This window comes from Anser anser, assembly GCF_964211835.1.
Source record: "Anser anser genome assembly, chromosome: 1".
NCBI classification, from domain to species: Eukaryota; Metazoa; Chordata; class Aves; order Anseriformes; family Anatidae; genus Anser; species Anser anser.
In genome coordinates, this window is record NC_139720.1 from 166,780,256 (window position 1) to 166,798,056 (window position 17,801).

General features: G+C 34.6%; 1 protein-coding gene across 8 annotated transcripts in view; it reads right to left on the bottom strand.

Moving 5' to 3' along the window:
* Positions 1-781: 781 nt before the first annotated feature.
* The window catches only part of SCEL (sciellin), a 96,983-nt gene continuing 79,963 nt past the window's right edge, over positions 782-17,801 (bottom strand). For 7 of the 8 annotated variants that reach the window (XM_083820571.1, XM_083820569.1, XM_083820570.1 and 4 more), the window contains 8 exons: positions 13,490-13,549; positions 12,380-12,436; positions 11,279-11,338; positions 9,733-9,822; positions 7,866-7,937; positions 6,413-6,521; positions 3,550-3,652; positions 782-2,532 (listed from right to left, as the gene is read on the bottom strand). In XM_083820571.1, the coding sequence (XP_083676697.1) occupies positions 2,516-2,532; positions 3,550-3,652; positions 6,413-6,521; positions 7,866-7,937; positions 9,733-9,822; positions 11,279-11,338; positions 12,380-12,436; positions 13,490-13,549 (568 nt within the window). In that variant the 3' untranslated portion in view covers positions 782-2,515. The remainder of the gene's footprint in view (positions 2,533-3,549; positions 3,653-6,412; positions 6,522-7,865; positions 7,938-9,732; positions 9,823-11,278; positions 11,339-12,379; positions 12,437-13,489; positions 13,550-17,801) is intronic. The other variant, XM_083820572.1, reaches the window with a different exon arrangement.

Below are 17,801 nucleotides of genomic sequence, written 5' to 3' on the forward strand. Positions count from 1 at the left end.
TGAATCACAAAACCCCACGTAATTTAGTATATTATCTCTCAATACAGCTTTTCAGTCTAATTTAATGCATTATTGAAGATAACGCGTTCATTAAAACAGCTGCCAGCAAACTATTCGTTTGGATTGTTTCATGGAAGCATTAGTCAAAGAGAAATAAAACACCACATGCTAATGATATGCAAAAAGGACAAAAAACAATTAAGTTTTGATACATTGGTATTGAGATGTTAATATGATTTTTTTTTTTAACGAGTACTGCTATCCAGGCTTTTATATAGTAAATATAAAGCGACACATAACCGGTGTTTCTTTTCAGGAAACTTACAACATACAATAAAAAATAACAAAAGAACCAAAAAAAAAAAAAAGGCAAAATTACCAGGGCTGTTCAGCAAGGATGAATTAATGAGTGCAGAATTATTATTTATTGTTTCTGTATTGCTACTTCCCTGTCAGTGAGCATTTAAGTAGCAGATATTTGGATCCACAGTTTTCTCTTGGTCTCCAATGAAGACAACTAAACTCTCACATCCCCTCAAACTCTGTCCTGGATTCTAATGTACTGGCTTAGATTAATATCCAACATCTTCTGTTGCAACTCAGCCTTAGCAATAACAGTTGGTCTCCGAACAGGACTAAATTTGTGACCCAATATTAAAACATTTCTACTGATTTTCTCCACCTGTTGTGCAAGTCTCATTACCCTGTTGAAGCACTGGGTAATACTGAGAGTAGTTTGACTACAGTATGTCATCAGCAGTAAGCACACACAAGAAAAAACATTGATAATAATAGATTTAATAAAGGTACTGCCATTAATTCATAAGAATTTTTCATAAAAATAACAAAACAAATTATCTACTGTTTCATGTCTCTTCATATAACAGTACAAACGTGCTTTAAGCCAGGCAAGACAGATTGTATCATTATTCAGCTGAGGGTCCGATGGTTTAAATTACACGTAAATCCATAGCTCCTGTCTCCACTAGTGTAGGTAAAGGTGAAGAGAGGAAGTTTGGCTGCAATGATTTTTCAACACTAGCGTTAATCTATGGCTTTGACACTTTTTGACCTTCTAAGCTCTACTGAGGTTCAGCAGCCTCCAAAAGCACTCTAACGCTACCATGTTCATGTCTAAGAAATCCTTTTCATCTGAGAGGTAAGGAAGGAAAAGCATTTTTGAATAACCATGATCTAAATCTTCTCAAGGTGGAGACTAGTAGTCAACACCTTTGTTTCTCCAGTAAACCACTGAAATAATTACTATTTTAGGCAAATAATGAAGATAACAAATTAGTGTTGCAGAAACATATTATAAAAAAGAACGAACTCTTCTTTCAGTTTCTATACCTCAACAGATATACATTGTAAAAAAAGAAAAAAAAAAAGAAAAAAGAAAAAAAGATGTTTTCACTGTAGGCTCAAGAGAAGCAGGTCATCTGGCCTAATGGAGATGTCTAAAATTTGAACTATTCACTCCAGGTTCCTTTGGAAATAATGGAATGTAAAACATATGTTCAGAGTATGGGTAACCTCATCAAAATAGGTGTTTGCAGTCTGACCAACTGAATCACTTCCTAAAAATATCTACTTCTCTCTAATGACTATAAAGACAGAATAGATTAAGTAACTTAAATGTAGATGTCCACACTGTAGGGGTTTAAACTTAGGAGAGATTAATCCATCCCAGGTGTTCAGATAGGCAGCTTAAAATAGTAGAAAAGATAAATACAACATAATATCACACTAAGCATGCATTTCTTGATTTCATGGCAACTATTAGTGTGCACATAAAAAAGGAAAAAAAAAAAAAAACACAACAAAAATGTAATACAATAGTTACCAAGCTTAAAAACACGGAGTTTGATACTACTAATTTAACCCTCCTAATAATTTTTGTCTAGCATCCCTCTGCAGTTTATAAAGAGAGATCTATTTTCCAAAGATTACTTGGAAAATCAGTAATCTTAAAATTATCATCTAGGTTACTTGGGAAGAATCTTACTCTGGAGATTGATATCTGTCCTCAAAGGATGGAGAAAAACCCACCTCACTTAATATGAAACCAGTAGCTTAAAATGGATAGTTGATTTTCAAATGGCTAATCTTAAAGGAGATTAATCCCATTCATACTACATACAGATAACAGTTCCTCATTTCTGAGGAGATGTGGTTTCAGTAGAGAATACAACATCCTTCAGAATGGGTGTGTAGGTTCTGCAGTTCAAAACTTTTCAATAAATTATCATTAGTTTTCCATACAGTTTAGCAATTTCACAGATCTAATGAATATACTGAACGATATCTTCTTTCATTTTCAGGAACGTGTGTATGAAAAGGCATCTAAATTCTCCTGGAATTAATTCTTTTGGGAACAATGCAGTAGGACTGCATTTAAAGTACTTATTTCTAGAAATTAAAATTGATAATTTTCCACAGTGGTTTGAAGTAGCAGGCCAATACACTTAACTAAACAGTAGTGGAACTTCTTTGTCTTGTTTTCTTTATGTTAAAATTAGTAGATCCATTTTTCTGCAAGAGAGAAGAGATTGATCAGAGATGCCAAGCCCATAAACATTCTCTAAATGTCACTGAACTTTAAGACAATGAATTGTTTTTTAGAAAATCTGCTGGAGTCTGTCTCTCACATCTTGTCATTTGCTGAAATAGGATATATAAGTTTATAACACTTAATATGCATACTTTGGTATTTCTTTATACAGTTTTGTAACTGTCACAATGCCTTATTTTTTTAATCTGATTAACTGTAGAACTCATTCTTCTCATCCAATTTTGCAATGGTTAATAACATTATGTTTTTTAACAACACACAATGATTGATATAATTACAGTTTACATGATTTTCTCTCAAAAGAAGTACAGAGGTGAACACCAGTTTATCATAACATTTCATTTAGGTTTCCATTTGTCTTTATTTGGTATAGAGGTACTGACATAGTATTATAAATTAATAATTGCCATGAACAAGGAAGACTTAAAATCTAGCAACTTTTAGAGGAGTAGAGGAGTTAAAACAAAAGCTTCTTTCTTCACCATGTTGCATGTTTGTTTACTCCCTATCTTCCTCACATGGGAAAGAATGGCACTCACAGTCTAATATTTTCATTATGCTTTAACAGATTTTGTAACTGCTTTTTTTTTTTTTTTGTCACAATGACTACATTAGGTGAAAATACCTCAGAACCCTGGCTTGTTCATTTCAGAATAACAACCTGATTCTTGGATACTCTTGAAATATACTTGTGACTTTCAGAGCAAGATTTATTTGCCTTACTGTAGTTGTCTCCATGGACTGCACAGGGAGCTGAAGACATCTCACTCACAGGTACAGAATAATTATTGTTTCTAGAACCTGGGCTTGTATATAATCATAAGCAACTCAGTCTTACTGAATTAAATACTTTGAAAATACTTGTGTACACAGATATAAGTGAAAGCAATAGCTGCATTGTAATATCTTGAAGTTATTTGAATGAAGTTCTTTATGCTTTTTTCCTTATGTTCAATATAATATATCTGGCATCTTACCTTTAACTTTGGAATAGCAAGGCTCACAATGCACAGTTTGTCTGTAAATCCAAATGCTGTCTCCTGCTTTCAAATCTTCCAGTGGTCTTTTGCATACTTCACACTTCAATGCACAAGTAAAAGTAAAAAGAAAAATTAAAATAAACCCCTTCACTATTCATTCCCAGCATGCTGTCTTTCAGGAAGTAAACATACCCAGACAAGAATAGGGGTTATGAGAACTGCAATATTGTCAAATCTGTACTTTGAAAAAGTAGGTTTCATGAACACTAAACTAGACATCTAGTTAGATATCTGTCTCAACTGGTTCCCTATGTTCTATTTACCAAATCCTTCTCTCCCCCAGACATTTCCAGAGGGTAATTTCTCTGTTAGCTTAGAAATTTATTCTAAAATAAGATGATTCACCCTTTCAAGGTCTTTTTTTTTTTTTTTTCATTGAGTAAAGGAAGCACAATCAGACTTAAACATCCAACTCAGAGTAGATCTCAAGGAAATCTTATTTCAAACTGTTTTATAATAATTTATCTTAACCATAAAATATGTTACCCATTACCGTAGATTCCAAAGACCACTTCAATAAATTTATGGAAAAGCTAAATTTTGAGATACAGAAGTATTTCCCCTTTTTCACATATGAAACTCAACAGATAAACACAGATGCTAACTTGCCAAGTTCACAAGGAAATCTTACACTGTATCAAGTAGCAAAGGAATTCTATCTACAGAATAGAATTTTGACCACTGGAGCAGTTGTGTGGTGTTTTTTTTTTTTCCTGACTGAATGAGTGAAGGACAAATTCTAGTTTGTTTGGATATTTTATTCACTGATAAATGGAAATGAGCATTGCTTTTACAGCTCAGTTCAGTAAACAAATATTCACCCATCCCAGAAGGGTTGTATGTTTTTCCATAATTTTCACAATGGCTGTCTATTCAGATAAATTTCAACTGAGAATCTTTATTAAAATAAAAAATTAAGTCTTATCCATAACCTTCCTTTGCAGCTAAAAGAGTAAAGAAATTGTTTAATGTCAACATTATGGATGTAAATACAATGTGAATCAGATCCAGGATCCAGACAACATGCAATTGCTGTACTTTTCCTATACTCATCAGGGCTAGCATGAAATTGAAATGTAATACTCAGTTTGACTGATGTGTTAGAGCACTAGAGATCACTCTTCTTTTTCTTTTTAAATCTTTTTTTTTTTTCAGTATTACAGAATTATGTTTTATTATGCCTTTTCTAAATAATCTGCTAGTATTAAGGTACTGCAAAAAACTCTGCTTTCTCTTCTCCTTTTATGTTTTCTTTCATAAATCGCCAAAATGGATGATAGGAATATTTTCAGAGCTTTGATAACCAAGATCAACTAGCAGTTTTATAGAGAAAAACACCCTAGAACTTACATTATTTGCTCACCAAACTTTTGCCATATACCTTTACAAAGAAACAAAGACCTTGTAAAGTTCTTTCAACCACAAATCTCTAATGGATATAGTATTCATAAGATGCTAAATGAATATTAATAATGAGGTATTGCACTACTTAGCTAAGTACATAACTGTAAGCAGGAACCACAGACCTACATTAGTTGTTTAATTTTCTGTCAATGCTTTCGTAAGCATGTGGTTACACAAAACTTAAGCTGAATTTTGCTGGCCAGACACATTGCCATTTGGGAATAGGTAGCAAAAAGAATACCATCTAAGAAATAATCTGAAATATTTAAACAATAGCTCAGCCAATACCAACAGAAGATGTTAACACTCCTAACTGCATAAAAAAGCCCGTTCCTCTTTATGTGGGTTCATCCATCTAAAAAGAATGGAAGCAAACCTGAGTCTGTATTTACTTATTAGAACAGGTTTGAGCTAGACATGAGCCAGCAGTGTGTGCTTGCAGCCAGGAAGGCCAACTGCATCCTGGGTTGCATCAACAGAGAAGTGGCCAGCAGGTCTAAAAAGGTGAACATCCCCCTCTCACAAGGCCCCACTTGGAGTGCTGCATCCAGGTCTAGGGCCCCCAGCACAAGAAGGATGTAGACCTGTTAGATTGGGTCCAAAGGAGGGATACAAAGATGCTTAGAAGGCTGGAGCACCTCTCCTATGAAGAAAGGCTGAGAGAGCTGGGAATGTGTGTGGTGAGGCACTGGAACAGGTTGCCCAAAGAACCTGTGGATGCCCTATCCCTGGAGGTGTTCAAGGCCATGCAAGATTGGGCAGAAAATTAGCTATGCTAATGAGGTGATTTCCCTGAGTTTTCTTTGTTACGGTAACAAACTGCACATGGAGATGCAAGCAGAACCAAGATTATTTTATCCTACAACAGAAACTATCCATAGCAACACAATTTTAACTAATACATTGATCCCAATGGGTAAAATGATTTCACCTCTGCTACTTATGCTAAATTCTTCTTACTAATGCCTTTGAGTATGGCTTTCCCACAAACCATGACTTTAGAAGGCACTCAATCAAGTAAATCCACACGACTTCATAGAAAATTAGAAAAAAAAATACAGTAAGATGAAACAGTAAGGAGGATAGAATTCACTATATCAGACTGGAAGCATATATAACTGAAGGCTTATAAACGTGTATGACATTCTGGTTATGTCCTGTTGCAACCTTTATCCTTGTGGTTGCAAGAGAAAGAAAGGAGAGGCAGAGAGAGAGAGAGAGAAAAGGACTGGGGAGGGAAGAGAGAGACTAGAGACTAGTATTTCCTAGATTAATCTCCTCCTCCAGTGTGCAAGCCTTCCTCTTCTTCCAGGTGGAGAAGGCCTAAGAAATCTGTAATATAATGTAGGTATTACATTTAAGTTTTATTTCTTAGTAGCAGGTGAAATCTTCTTACCTTGAAGCAAGTCGAATGACAGCAAATTTGCAAGGCATCTAAGATCATTTTGGCATCTATGCCCAAGGGCTTCCTGCAGTATGTACATATATCTTTTCCAATTATACTCCTGTGGATATAATATAAAATCAGCTGTCAGAAAAAGAACTACCACTGAAATCTCAAGGATAAAATTGATAAACCTAGTGCATTATGTGGGAAAGACATTAGTATACTGTACAATGGCCATAAATGGAAAAGAGTCACGTGTATTTCCTCCATTCTAGTTGACGTGTAATATACATGCTCCTGTGATGGGCAAATTGATGAACATAATTGCCAAATAGCAACAATACCTTGAGAGAAAGAATCATTTTCTTTGGTGAACAGAATGATTTCAAACAGTGAGACCATACTCAAGAGAGTACAAAGAGAGCCTGTACTAAACTGCTGAATGTCTAGGAGCATGTATGTTAAATGGGGATAAAGTGGAGGGTAATAATTAGAATATTTTAATTGCAAAAGTAAATTGGTAGTTGAATTTAAATTGCTATCATTCAGTCAGTCTGGTGTAGAATTTTCCTCTATGCTGCAGAGGTGCCTGGAAACGTTTTTTATTTATTGTACTGCAGACAGAAATCCTACTTTCAAGGCAGCTATAGAGAACATATGCATAAAACAGCCCAGCTGGTATTCATAAGAACGATACTATTTTAATATATTTTTTTTCTCAGTTCTTTTTGCATCCTCATATGACATCAATCTATACTTTCTCTAGATTGGTGTTGGTGCTGTTTTTGCACTATAAAATTAACTGGTCTTGCTCCTTTACAGTCCATGATAAACCGTTGTACTCATTTCTTAATCATTCCCAGAGTTCCTTATACTTACATTGGCAAGGATACAAGTTTTTATGTTTCTGTATGTTTCCAAGCAATGGGAATGTCCAAATTATCTGAACTGAAAATAGTGAACATATTTAATGTTTTTTCCCCAAGAGATAAGATATTACTGATTTGAGCAAATATGTTTCTATACTTGGGAATGTATTAACCGCTGTGAAAACACTAAGTTTTTAACAGCATTATCATGTGAACCTATTCCCCCACATCTGGGCTTAAACTTGGTCACCACAAACAATATTTTATTTTCATAATGGAAGGAAATTTTGCGGAGTAAGAAGGTATAAAAGACAGAGACCTACATAATCACAAAGCCAACTCTACCACTTAAGGCACTGGCTATTGTTTTAGATATTTTAAATGTCAGCTCTGAGAAGCCTAACATAATATTAGGCTGCCAAATTGTGGTAATGATTTGATGGCAAGATCCCACTGAAAGGGAGCTCTGTATGAAAAGCTGCCTGACTAGCCTAATGATGACTTCCACTGCTCTCTTTTGTCTGAACACCTGAAAGCTTATGTAAAATGTCTGTGCCCTTTGATACCATATAACATTATTAATGTGTACTTACCGATCAGAAGTAGAGTAAACTGTTTTGATAGTATTTCCAGTTATATTTTCTTCATAGGCACGATGTGATTTGCTGTGAAGTAGTGAGTACATAACAATTACTAAATAGTACTTTTGTTTTTAAAGGCTTCACTACACTGATAGTATGAAAATTAAACATGTAACATGCTTGTAAAAAAAAAATCACACTTAGTCATTTCTTTCCTTCTTTATTTATTTTCCCAACCATCGCGAAATACATATCAAATTTTAAAAATGTAAGTTAGACATGAATTGTCCTTAGACTGCATTCTGTTGTACGATTCCTCAGTATTTCAAAAATGAAATCCACAAGCCCACTAAGTGAAATCTACACTATGGTATCTACACAGGCTTTGCCTGTGCTCACATCCCAGCCTAAATGATACATATCAGGAAATGGTGGCATGCCGTGTTTTTTCATTTTTTTTCTTTTGCTAGTCCCCAAAGAGCTGTGAAACAGTCAAACAAAATTACAGTATGTCCCTAGAAGTAAAATGAGGGTCTTTAAAATATAGGCTGTTCAATGTGTTATTTGCGTCCCCTACAATAACTGTATTGTTCCTTATATACAGATTAGGATGGAATACACTGAATTTAGCTACCATTTAATTCTTCCTTTTTTAACAGCCCCAGTTCTAGTTACTGAACTGTCAGTTTTGTTTGGCATGGAAGGGATGAGCAAGTATGTGACAGCTGAAGAAGCCATCTTGTCATACATGTTTTGAGCACTTCTGAACTGATTTAATTATCCTATTCCTCCAGAAATCCATAAAGTATACAGCAATTATTATGTTTCATTTTATGCTAGTTTAATATTCAGCAATGTTGGGATTTTTTTTAATAACTGTATATTTGCAGAACATATCTATTTTCAGGGAAAACAAAACAGACCAAAAACACGGATATGTAAGGTGTTACAAAACCCAGATATACTTTTCTACTTATTTGTCTTTTGTAATGTATATTTGTCATATTTGATTACTATGCCACACCATAAATGCATTACAATTGCATATGTAGTGAGAAATTTAGATGATGTTTTATTTATATTTTATAGAACATAAAAATATTCTTGTTATCCAATAATAATGTAGCAAACCTGGATTTGTTCATCATACAGAAAGCATCTCCTCAGATGAACATCCAATGATTTCCCCTTACCAAGAGACCTGGTGTTTAGTCAGTTCTACTAAATACCCCTATAACACATTTTTTTTCACTCAGATTTGCAATATGTGTGTTTCTAGGGACAGAGTCCACATAAAGCAAGAGTACTGCAGGAGTAAAAAGGTTTCAAAAATAGTTTGTACCTAGTTAAAAAGTCAGAAATGCAGGTCACAGCTTCAGTGATTGGGGTAAGAGAGGTACATGGGTTCATATTCATCCCATATAGCTTTAGGAACTTCACAAGGCACCGGAAGAACATAATGCTTTCCGTATAGCCTCAAAAAGAAATAAGTCCTCCTACTCCACAGTGAAACTCGCATCCAAGTAACATGCTGGAAATGACTTTGCTCTATTGATTATATAAGAATGCTGGCTTAACTGCTCTCCCAGATTTCATGCCTCAGCTACATCTCTAGAGCTACACAGGGTATGTCTGGTCCTGCCCACCCTGTGCACTACAGATATGCTTTGTGGGCTTCTATTCATGGGATTCTGGAAGCAGAATTTGGAAGGGGATTGGGCATGATCCTGGAGACCACTGTGAGATTTCCCTGAAATTTCTTTCATAAAGATGGTTTCTCTCTCTCTCTCTCTCTCTTTTTTTTTTTTTTTTTTTTTTTTTTTTTTTTTAAGAAATGGCACTTTAGATGTTATGGTTCTCAATTCATTGTCCACAGTACCTGATCTTTCTTTCACTGTTGCTGGGGTAGCTTTTTTCTGGGAGATTATTTGGAGCTCTTGGACGATTTTCATATGCTTTCTTAGTTATCCTAAAAGAAAAAAAAAAAGTGATGAGAAAACAAAGATTTTAAAAGTCCTTTTCAGCTACACAGTTTTTAGTTACACTTACATCCATAAAAGTAGAAGCTTGTGCTAATAACAGCAGGTATAAGAAATTTATCTTTTTCTTACTGTTGTTAAATTGTTGCTTGTGAAAAGTAACAGAATCAGACCTATAATTTTAAGCCTTCCAGTTAATGTTGGGAGATAAATTCATATCAGAAACTTCACCTAACTTAAATTGAACCCTATTTTCCTTGAAATCCACACTGATGTTTTCAACTGTATGGTAATGTTTCAATGGTTGATAACATTCTGTGTGTTCTTAGCCATATTCTGTAATGTTTTATTTTTACTGTATTTTAGTTCCAACTCAGTAATGGGCATTTTTTTCTCCACTATATATACTACAGTGATGTTTTTATTTGAAATGAACAGCTAAACAGATACATAAACTCTTATTTGTACAAGCAGGGTTATGATACAAGCAGAAGAAACCTTGTCTCCTGCAGTTTTTCATGCCATAAACATGATATGCAACTAAATATAAGAATAAACTTTGTCAGACAAATTATAGGATATAAGTAATAAGTGCTAATAATTTTCTTGATTTTACCAAGCAGCTCAGACAAAGGCTGCTCTTGTTTGGTTCTGCCAAAGGCTATATTCTGAAACAACTTGATGATTATAAACCTTAACTCTGAGTGTTTGGTCTGCAGCTTGATTTATTTCAGTGAGCTTGCCAAGGTCTGAAGCTTTGCTAAATGAACCTCACTTAGTGCTGGTCACTGTTTTATATGCATAGCATGCTGCATGAAGCAGCACCCTCTATTGTGCTTTAGTCCTAATCTGGCAGGCTTCTTTTCAGAACTAAAAGAGAAACTCATTCACTGTACACTTTCAGTAAATGTTTCTCTGGTCAGACTATCAAGAGGGACTGCTAGGGTAAAAATTCTTATATTAAAAAAAAAAAAAAGTACTTGTGTAGCTGTTTTTCTTCATCGTTTAGATATACAAATAAATGGAAGACTCAAATACCATATTACTGATACCTGAAAACATAATACTAGCTTCACATTAATTGACAAGCCAGTAGTATTTTTTTTAAAACTATGAATGCTTTTACTTATGTTTCTTTGAGAAGTTAATGGCTGAGGTCACAAAACACCTAGATAAGTACAAAAATACTTATGTGGATCTTCATTTTCCTTCACTACAAGAGATTATAGGTTTGAGTTATTCTTTATCGTTATCAGAACACGCGCAGTTATATTGCTATACTTGGTTAATCAGGCACATTTTAGAAATAATACAGATATCTTACTCAAGTTATGCAAATTCTTCTGGTTTGTATGAGAATTAGCATTTTCAGGTACCACACTAAACAACTACAACTCTTGATATTAGGTCTTAAAAATTTAGAGAGAATTGTGAATTGAGTCTCACCCCTTGTTGCTTTGGTCATCAGCAGACTTTACTACAGTGTGATCACCAAGGTCCTCATCCCTGTGGAAGTTAGAAACACCTCAGAATTAATCAAATTATTTGATTCAACTTAAATACATTAAATGAGTTGAATCATTTACGTTAAAGAAAAATATAGTATACATTTAACAAAGAAGATTTCTCACTACACTCTGTATCAAAATTGTTTCACATCACAAGTTTTTAGTTATGAATTGTTATCAGTTCAAACCTCAGTATTTTTCAAGTTTCTCTCCAGCATATCACTACAAAAGTATGACTAGCTACTCAAAAATGCTAAGTTAAATCCTGTATAGGATTGTATAATTCAGGTTGGATGGGACCTTGGGAAGTCTCTAAACCTCTTGCTAAAAGCAGGGGTAGCACTGAGGTCTGACCAGATTGATCAGGACTTTTTCCAGTTGACCCCTGAAAATCCCCAAGGATGGAGATAGCACAGCCTCTCTGGGCACCCTCTTCCACTGCTGGACTGCCTGCCTTATATCCAGTCTGAATCACTTGTGTAGCATTTCATGACCATTGCATCTCATCTTGCCATGCTAGAGCTGAAGAGTCTGACTACACTTTGTAAATGGACTATGGCTATATCACTTTAACTTGATAACATAATTTCATTTAGGACAGCCACCAGTACTGTGAGCTATAGAAATGCTGCAAAACTGTTATCTGCTTTGTTGATATATCCAGCACAGATTCCTCTTACTGTTATTTAGGTCCATATATGTTCTCTAGGACTATATGACCACATCTATACTAGTAACTCACTGGCTGCGAAAAAACTGATTTGATAATAACATTTCTATTAAATGGTCTATAACTTAAAAAAAAAGATGGTCACACACTGACTGTTAAGAGCTACAATAATATAAAAACTATCTAAGTTTCCTCCACATTGAATTATTTATCTTTACTATCCTATATTTAATAGGGAAATTGTAAAAGTTAGATTAAATCAAAGTATTAATTTACTCCCCTAATGATCTTTATAGAACAGAACCTATTAATACCATTATGTAACCAAACACATTTTACAAGAGTGTAAGGGAAAGATGACAGTCTTGCCTCCTATTTTTCTGAGAAGCAGCATTTATTTCAGTAAAATCCTCAAGGTCCTTTCCTCTGAAACAACAAACAAATACAGCTGTTACAACATTCCCTCAAGCTGGGAAAAGGTAAAGTGTAATAAAATAAAGGAATATATTTATACACAAATTTAAAAGGATAAAATTAAATTGTTGGCTACATTTATGTTCAGAATTTGCAGACACTTAAGTTCTTGACTATAATAAGAAAATATGTTAACAATTTTCCACTGGCAAGGTAAAGGTCTGTAAAATTAAATAAAAAATATTATCTAGTACAGACAAGAAAATGCAGAAGGTTTTGTTTAAACATATCAGTGCAATAGTTAAAAACTCTTCTTTGCCAGTGGAAATAGTAAAGGAGAAACATGAACCGTCCAAAGAATTCAGTATTAAATTACAGACTCCAATTCAAACATCCTAATCCCAATAAAGGTGTTATTTAGACTAAAAAAAAAAAAATACTTCTAAAGACAACACCTAAAAATATGTCCAAATATCTACATAATTTTTGCTTCTGGAATGACAAGAAGTTATCTGTGTGTGTCATCACAGTTAACAATGAAGGCATTGATTATGTCTGTCCTTGTACTGAAAATGTAAGTATCCAGAGACTCACAAACTTCACATATAAGAAAAGATTTTTTTCTTGTTTTAATTTCAGAAGTATGATGAAACTATATGTAAGATTTGCCTCTGGATTTTTTTTTAAACTGACTTTAAACTGTTTTTTTAAAAGCTTTGTTACAGCCTGTTGGGGCAACACTTATCATCCATGATTTCTACAATAATTTGCTCAATGCCCCTTCCCTAACTATATTAAAATGTTTCTGTAATAGTTTTATGAGAAAGAATGTAAGGCAAGTATGGAAGCTTGCCGTAGATATCACTTGTTCAGCTGACAGTGCACGTCATTTAATTCATCTGTATTTTTATATTCATGTTAATATAATTCTGTATAAGGAATTCTACTTATTATAATATCTAGGAACATTTTACAGATTTGCAACATTACCTTTCCTGACATTCTTATCATTGCAAACTACTCGCTGCCTTAGAAAATCAAGGCCTGAGAACTTTGAAGACTTACTCTTTGTCACTTGTGAAAGACCTTGAATTCACTTTGATGAGGTCATCAAGATCTTGTTTCCTTTACAGACAGAACAAAAAACTGATCAAATCACAATTAGTATAGCTGGCTAGAAATTAGCCAATTTAAAATTACTTAAACAGAAATGATAATTCACACATTCTTTATGAAAGTTGAAATTAAACTGATAAGAAGTTCAAAGTACACATCACTTTAGTAATTCAATGATATTCACAGAATCAGCCATATGCACATAAGCACACACTCTTGCTACAAGCACCAAATTAGGTTTCGGAAACAAGTTATGCCTTATACTTGTCTCAAAAAAAAATAATTCCTGCTGAGCATGTCATGGGCAACTTCAAAGACTGCCAGTTCTCTAACATGCTATGATATAAGTATCTTTACCAGAATCCTAAATCAGCCAAATATTCCTGATATATGTTTGAACAATGTCTTATCTAAAATGTAATTGTGGACTAATTCTTTGTGTCTAAGTCAGTCAAAAAGTCATTTAGTCTATTTTGTAGGCTGTCTGGACCTACTCCTTCCCAATTAAATTCTCCTTTCTCACAAGAAATTGCAAGTTTAAACTGAGGGACACTGAGCACTAGTTACATCCACTGATTACTGAACTCTCATAAAAGAGATAGAAATTGATTTATTATTATTATCTGATTTAAGGGGAAAAAATTGTTCTCAAATTAGAGCCTGTTGGTTAATTATTTTTCTCTTTTTCAATATAATAACATTAAACATATATACAATAAAGTAATGTAACTATTAGAAATGTAATGCAATGTCTTTTATACTTTTTTTAATTGAACATTTTATAGTATCAAAGCCAAACATAGGGTGATGCTTGAATGCCTTTATTTCCTTTTAGAGCATTTAAATGGTGTCAATATATTTCTGTAAAACACCTCATTTCCATGAAAATGCATTTTTCAACTGAAAACCACTCTACTGAAAAAGTTTCAGCAATTTTACCTATGAAATTACCATCTAGTAACCTTAACTTGCAACAAAATTAAATAATTGTCTGGAAAAAAAATAACAAAAAAATATGCAAATTTGTCTTAAGAAGAAGGCAATAGGAAAAGAACAATGTTTGTGATTGTATGGCAGTGTTCCCCTATAGGGCCTGATTTATAACTTTGTAGTTGACAATGTTCCATATGTCTCGTTACCGACATTTCATTCTGAACAGTTCTGTCATGAAACAGCATCTTAGTGAAAGATAAAGACAGACGTTTCAAATTTCTTCTTGATCATGTTGGTCAGCTTTGGGGTTCAATTTGATGAGATTATCAGGATATCTGTTTCTTTATGAATGAAACAGAACCAGCTCAATGCACAGAGAGTCTACTGCCAATTAGTTAGAATTCCATACCAGTCATGAATAAATAACCTATATATTACATAGTTTTGCAAATTCTCTTTATCACAGATTTGATGTTTTTCAGAGTTTTTCTCCAGAACATGGAGTCATGAAGTTATGCAAGAACCTCATCTTTCCTTGATGAATTGGAAAACATATTGTTTCCTCAGTGGAAAAGTGGAGGTGGCAATAGTAAGATGAGTAGTTAAGTCATAAATAAGGCCTCAGACAGTTACTTTACTCACTTGCATTTTTACAATTTTTATTAAGCATGCAGCTGTGTATGTATCTGGCTTGAGTAAAATATACATTATTACTTGTCTCCTGAATCCTCTATGCCATTATGTTCTTGCAAGTGTTTAAAATATAAATCTCAAGTCTTCTATAAAGTCTACTGAAGCTTTGTGGATGCAGCTATGTCAATTATCATCTTTATGTGCCTTGCAGCCCTTAAGTATTTATTAGCTTTAGGGTTGTGTATTCACCAAAAACACAGAAAGCAGTAGATTTGACACTCCTGTTCATTCAGCAGACAGTTATGGCTTTATATGCAGTTTACTCAACAGGGTTGTCAGTAGCTTTTCTGCTTACTTCTGATGACTCATAGCATGAAGCAACAGAAAGGCTATGACAGTATCAAATCTGTGCCCTAGAGCACCCTGCTTCTGTGATTGATTTTCAAAGGAATACAGGCATTTGGGGAACCAAATTCCAATGGGCTTTTTTAAGACTTAGCTCAGTAAATAGATACACTTTACATTTTTACTCAAGTTATATATATATAAAATATTGTATTCACTTTTTTACAATTTTCAGTTTAGTATTTTTTAATATCTCCTGGGTATTGTTCTTTTAGAATCAGATAAATTAATTGAAGACACCTTCCTATAAAAAATCAAATAGTATGCAGACAAAATTTTGGGCCCCTTACTACAAGAAGGACATCAAGGTGCTGGAGCATGTCCAAAGAAGGGTAACAAATCTTGTGAAGAGTAGAAATCAAGTCTTACGAGGAGTGGCTGAGGGAGTTGAGATTGTTTAGCTTGGAGAAAAGAAGGCTCAGAGGAGACCTTATTGTACAATTACCTTAAAGGAGGTTGTAGTGAGGTGGAAGTTGGGCTCTTCTCCCAAGCACCAAGTGGATGAGGGGAAATGGCCTCAAGTTGTGCGAGGGGAGGTTTAGGTTTGATATTAAGAGAAAAATTCTGTACTGTAACGGTTGTGTGGCACTGAAATAGGCTGACCAGGGAAGTGGTTGAGTCACAGTCCCTGGAGGTCCTCAAGAAACGTGCAGAGGTAAAACTTAGTAGCATGGTTTAGTGGTAGACTTGTCAGTTACTAGGTTAAAGGTTGGACTAGATGATCTTAGAGGTCTTTTCCAACCTGAATGATTCTATGATTCTCTGAAAATGAGTTCCTACTCCAAGGCCCAAATACAAGAACTTTTTGTATTAATCTTTGAGAGAAGTATTAAAATGTCTTAATGGTCTTGTATCAAAACCTGCATACTGTAATTAATGAAACTGATTATAGAAACTGATTGTAGAAAAACTGATTGTAGAAAACTGGCAAGTTATATCACTTACATTCTTGTTCTTCTTGTAGTTAACATTTTTCTGTCAACAGTGAAGGCAGAAACTACCTCAAGATCAGCAGGAAATATTCTTGTCATAAGCCCAATCTTTTAAAAAAATTTATATGTACTTTAATATTTCTATAGGTACCTTAAAGGAGGCTGTAGAGAGGTGGGGGTTGGTTTATTCTCCCACGTGCCCGGTGATAGGACGAGGGGGAATGGGCTAAAGTTGCGCCAGGGGAGGTTTAGGTTGGATATTGGGAAGAACTTCTTTACTGAAAGGGTTGTTAGGCATTGGAATAGGCTGCCCAGGGAGGTGGTTGAGTCACCATCCCTGGAGGTCTTTAAAAGACATTTAGATGTAGAGCTTAGTGATATGATTTAGTGGAGGACTTGTTAGTGTTAGGTCAGAGGTTGGACTAGGTGATCTTGGAGGTCTCTTCCAACCTAGATGATTCTGTGATTCTGTGATTAACTCTCTTTCTGGGTAACTTCAGATTTGCTTTACCTTAAATTGCTCTGTTCACTTTTTACAGAGTTTTCAAACAACAACAACAATAAAAGTTATCTGAAACAGTTCACCCTTTACATACTGCTTCTTTGTAAATCACAACAAAAATAGATTCACGTGCTTGCAATAATTTAAGAATCATTACTTTATAAATGTGTTTCCTGGCCCGTATTAATCCTGGCGCAATGTGAGGGATAGATGAGATAGTCCTATTCTGTAGACTTCAAACCATCATGACTATGCAGCCAGCAGCATTTTTTAATTCCTCATACATTATTTTCAATACTTGGAGTATTAGAATGCACTAACTGGCACGCAAGGGGGATTTTACTTGCTGTCCGAAGGGATTGTAACAAAAGTAATAAAAGTCTAGGCTGCATGTGCACACCCTGACAACAAGCAGCCTGATTTATAGAATACTAACCCTGAGGAGGCCTGGTAAGTGAACAGAAGTAATTGCAGTTGCAGCTTTCAGCACAAAAGTACATGCTGACTGACCTGTTCAGCTATGCTTTATGGTTCCTGAGGAAGAGAACTCCTTCTGTAAAACATAACCCTTAGAAGATATTAATTTATTGCACCGGTAAGAGTTCTCTAACTTTCAGCTTCGTGCAACAGCTGCTTGGCATGACTGTGGCACACAATCAGGGCTGACATCTCGCAAGTTCTTTGACTTAAGGTAGCTGGTTAGTGCAAAGGAGACGTCACAGGGTATACAACTTCAGACAACTGGTTCAAGCATAGCGCAGGTTAGCAACTGAAGTTAATGTTTGACAGCTATTCTTTATAAAAGGATAAAACATAAAATAGGGCTAATTGCAGGAATTAGTGGGTAAATCTGAAT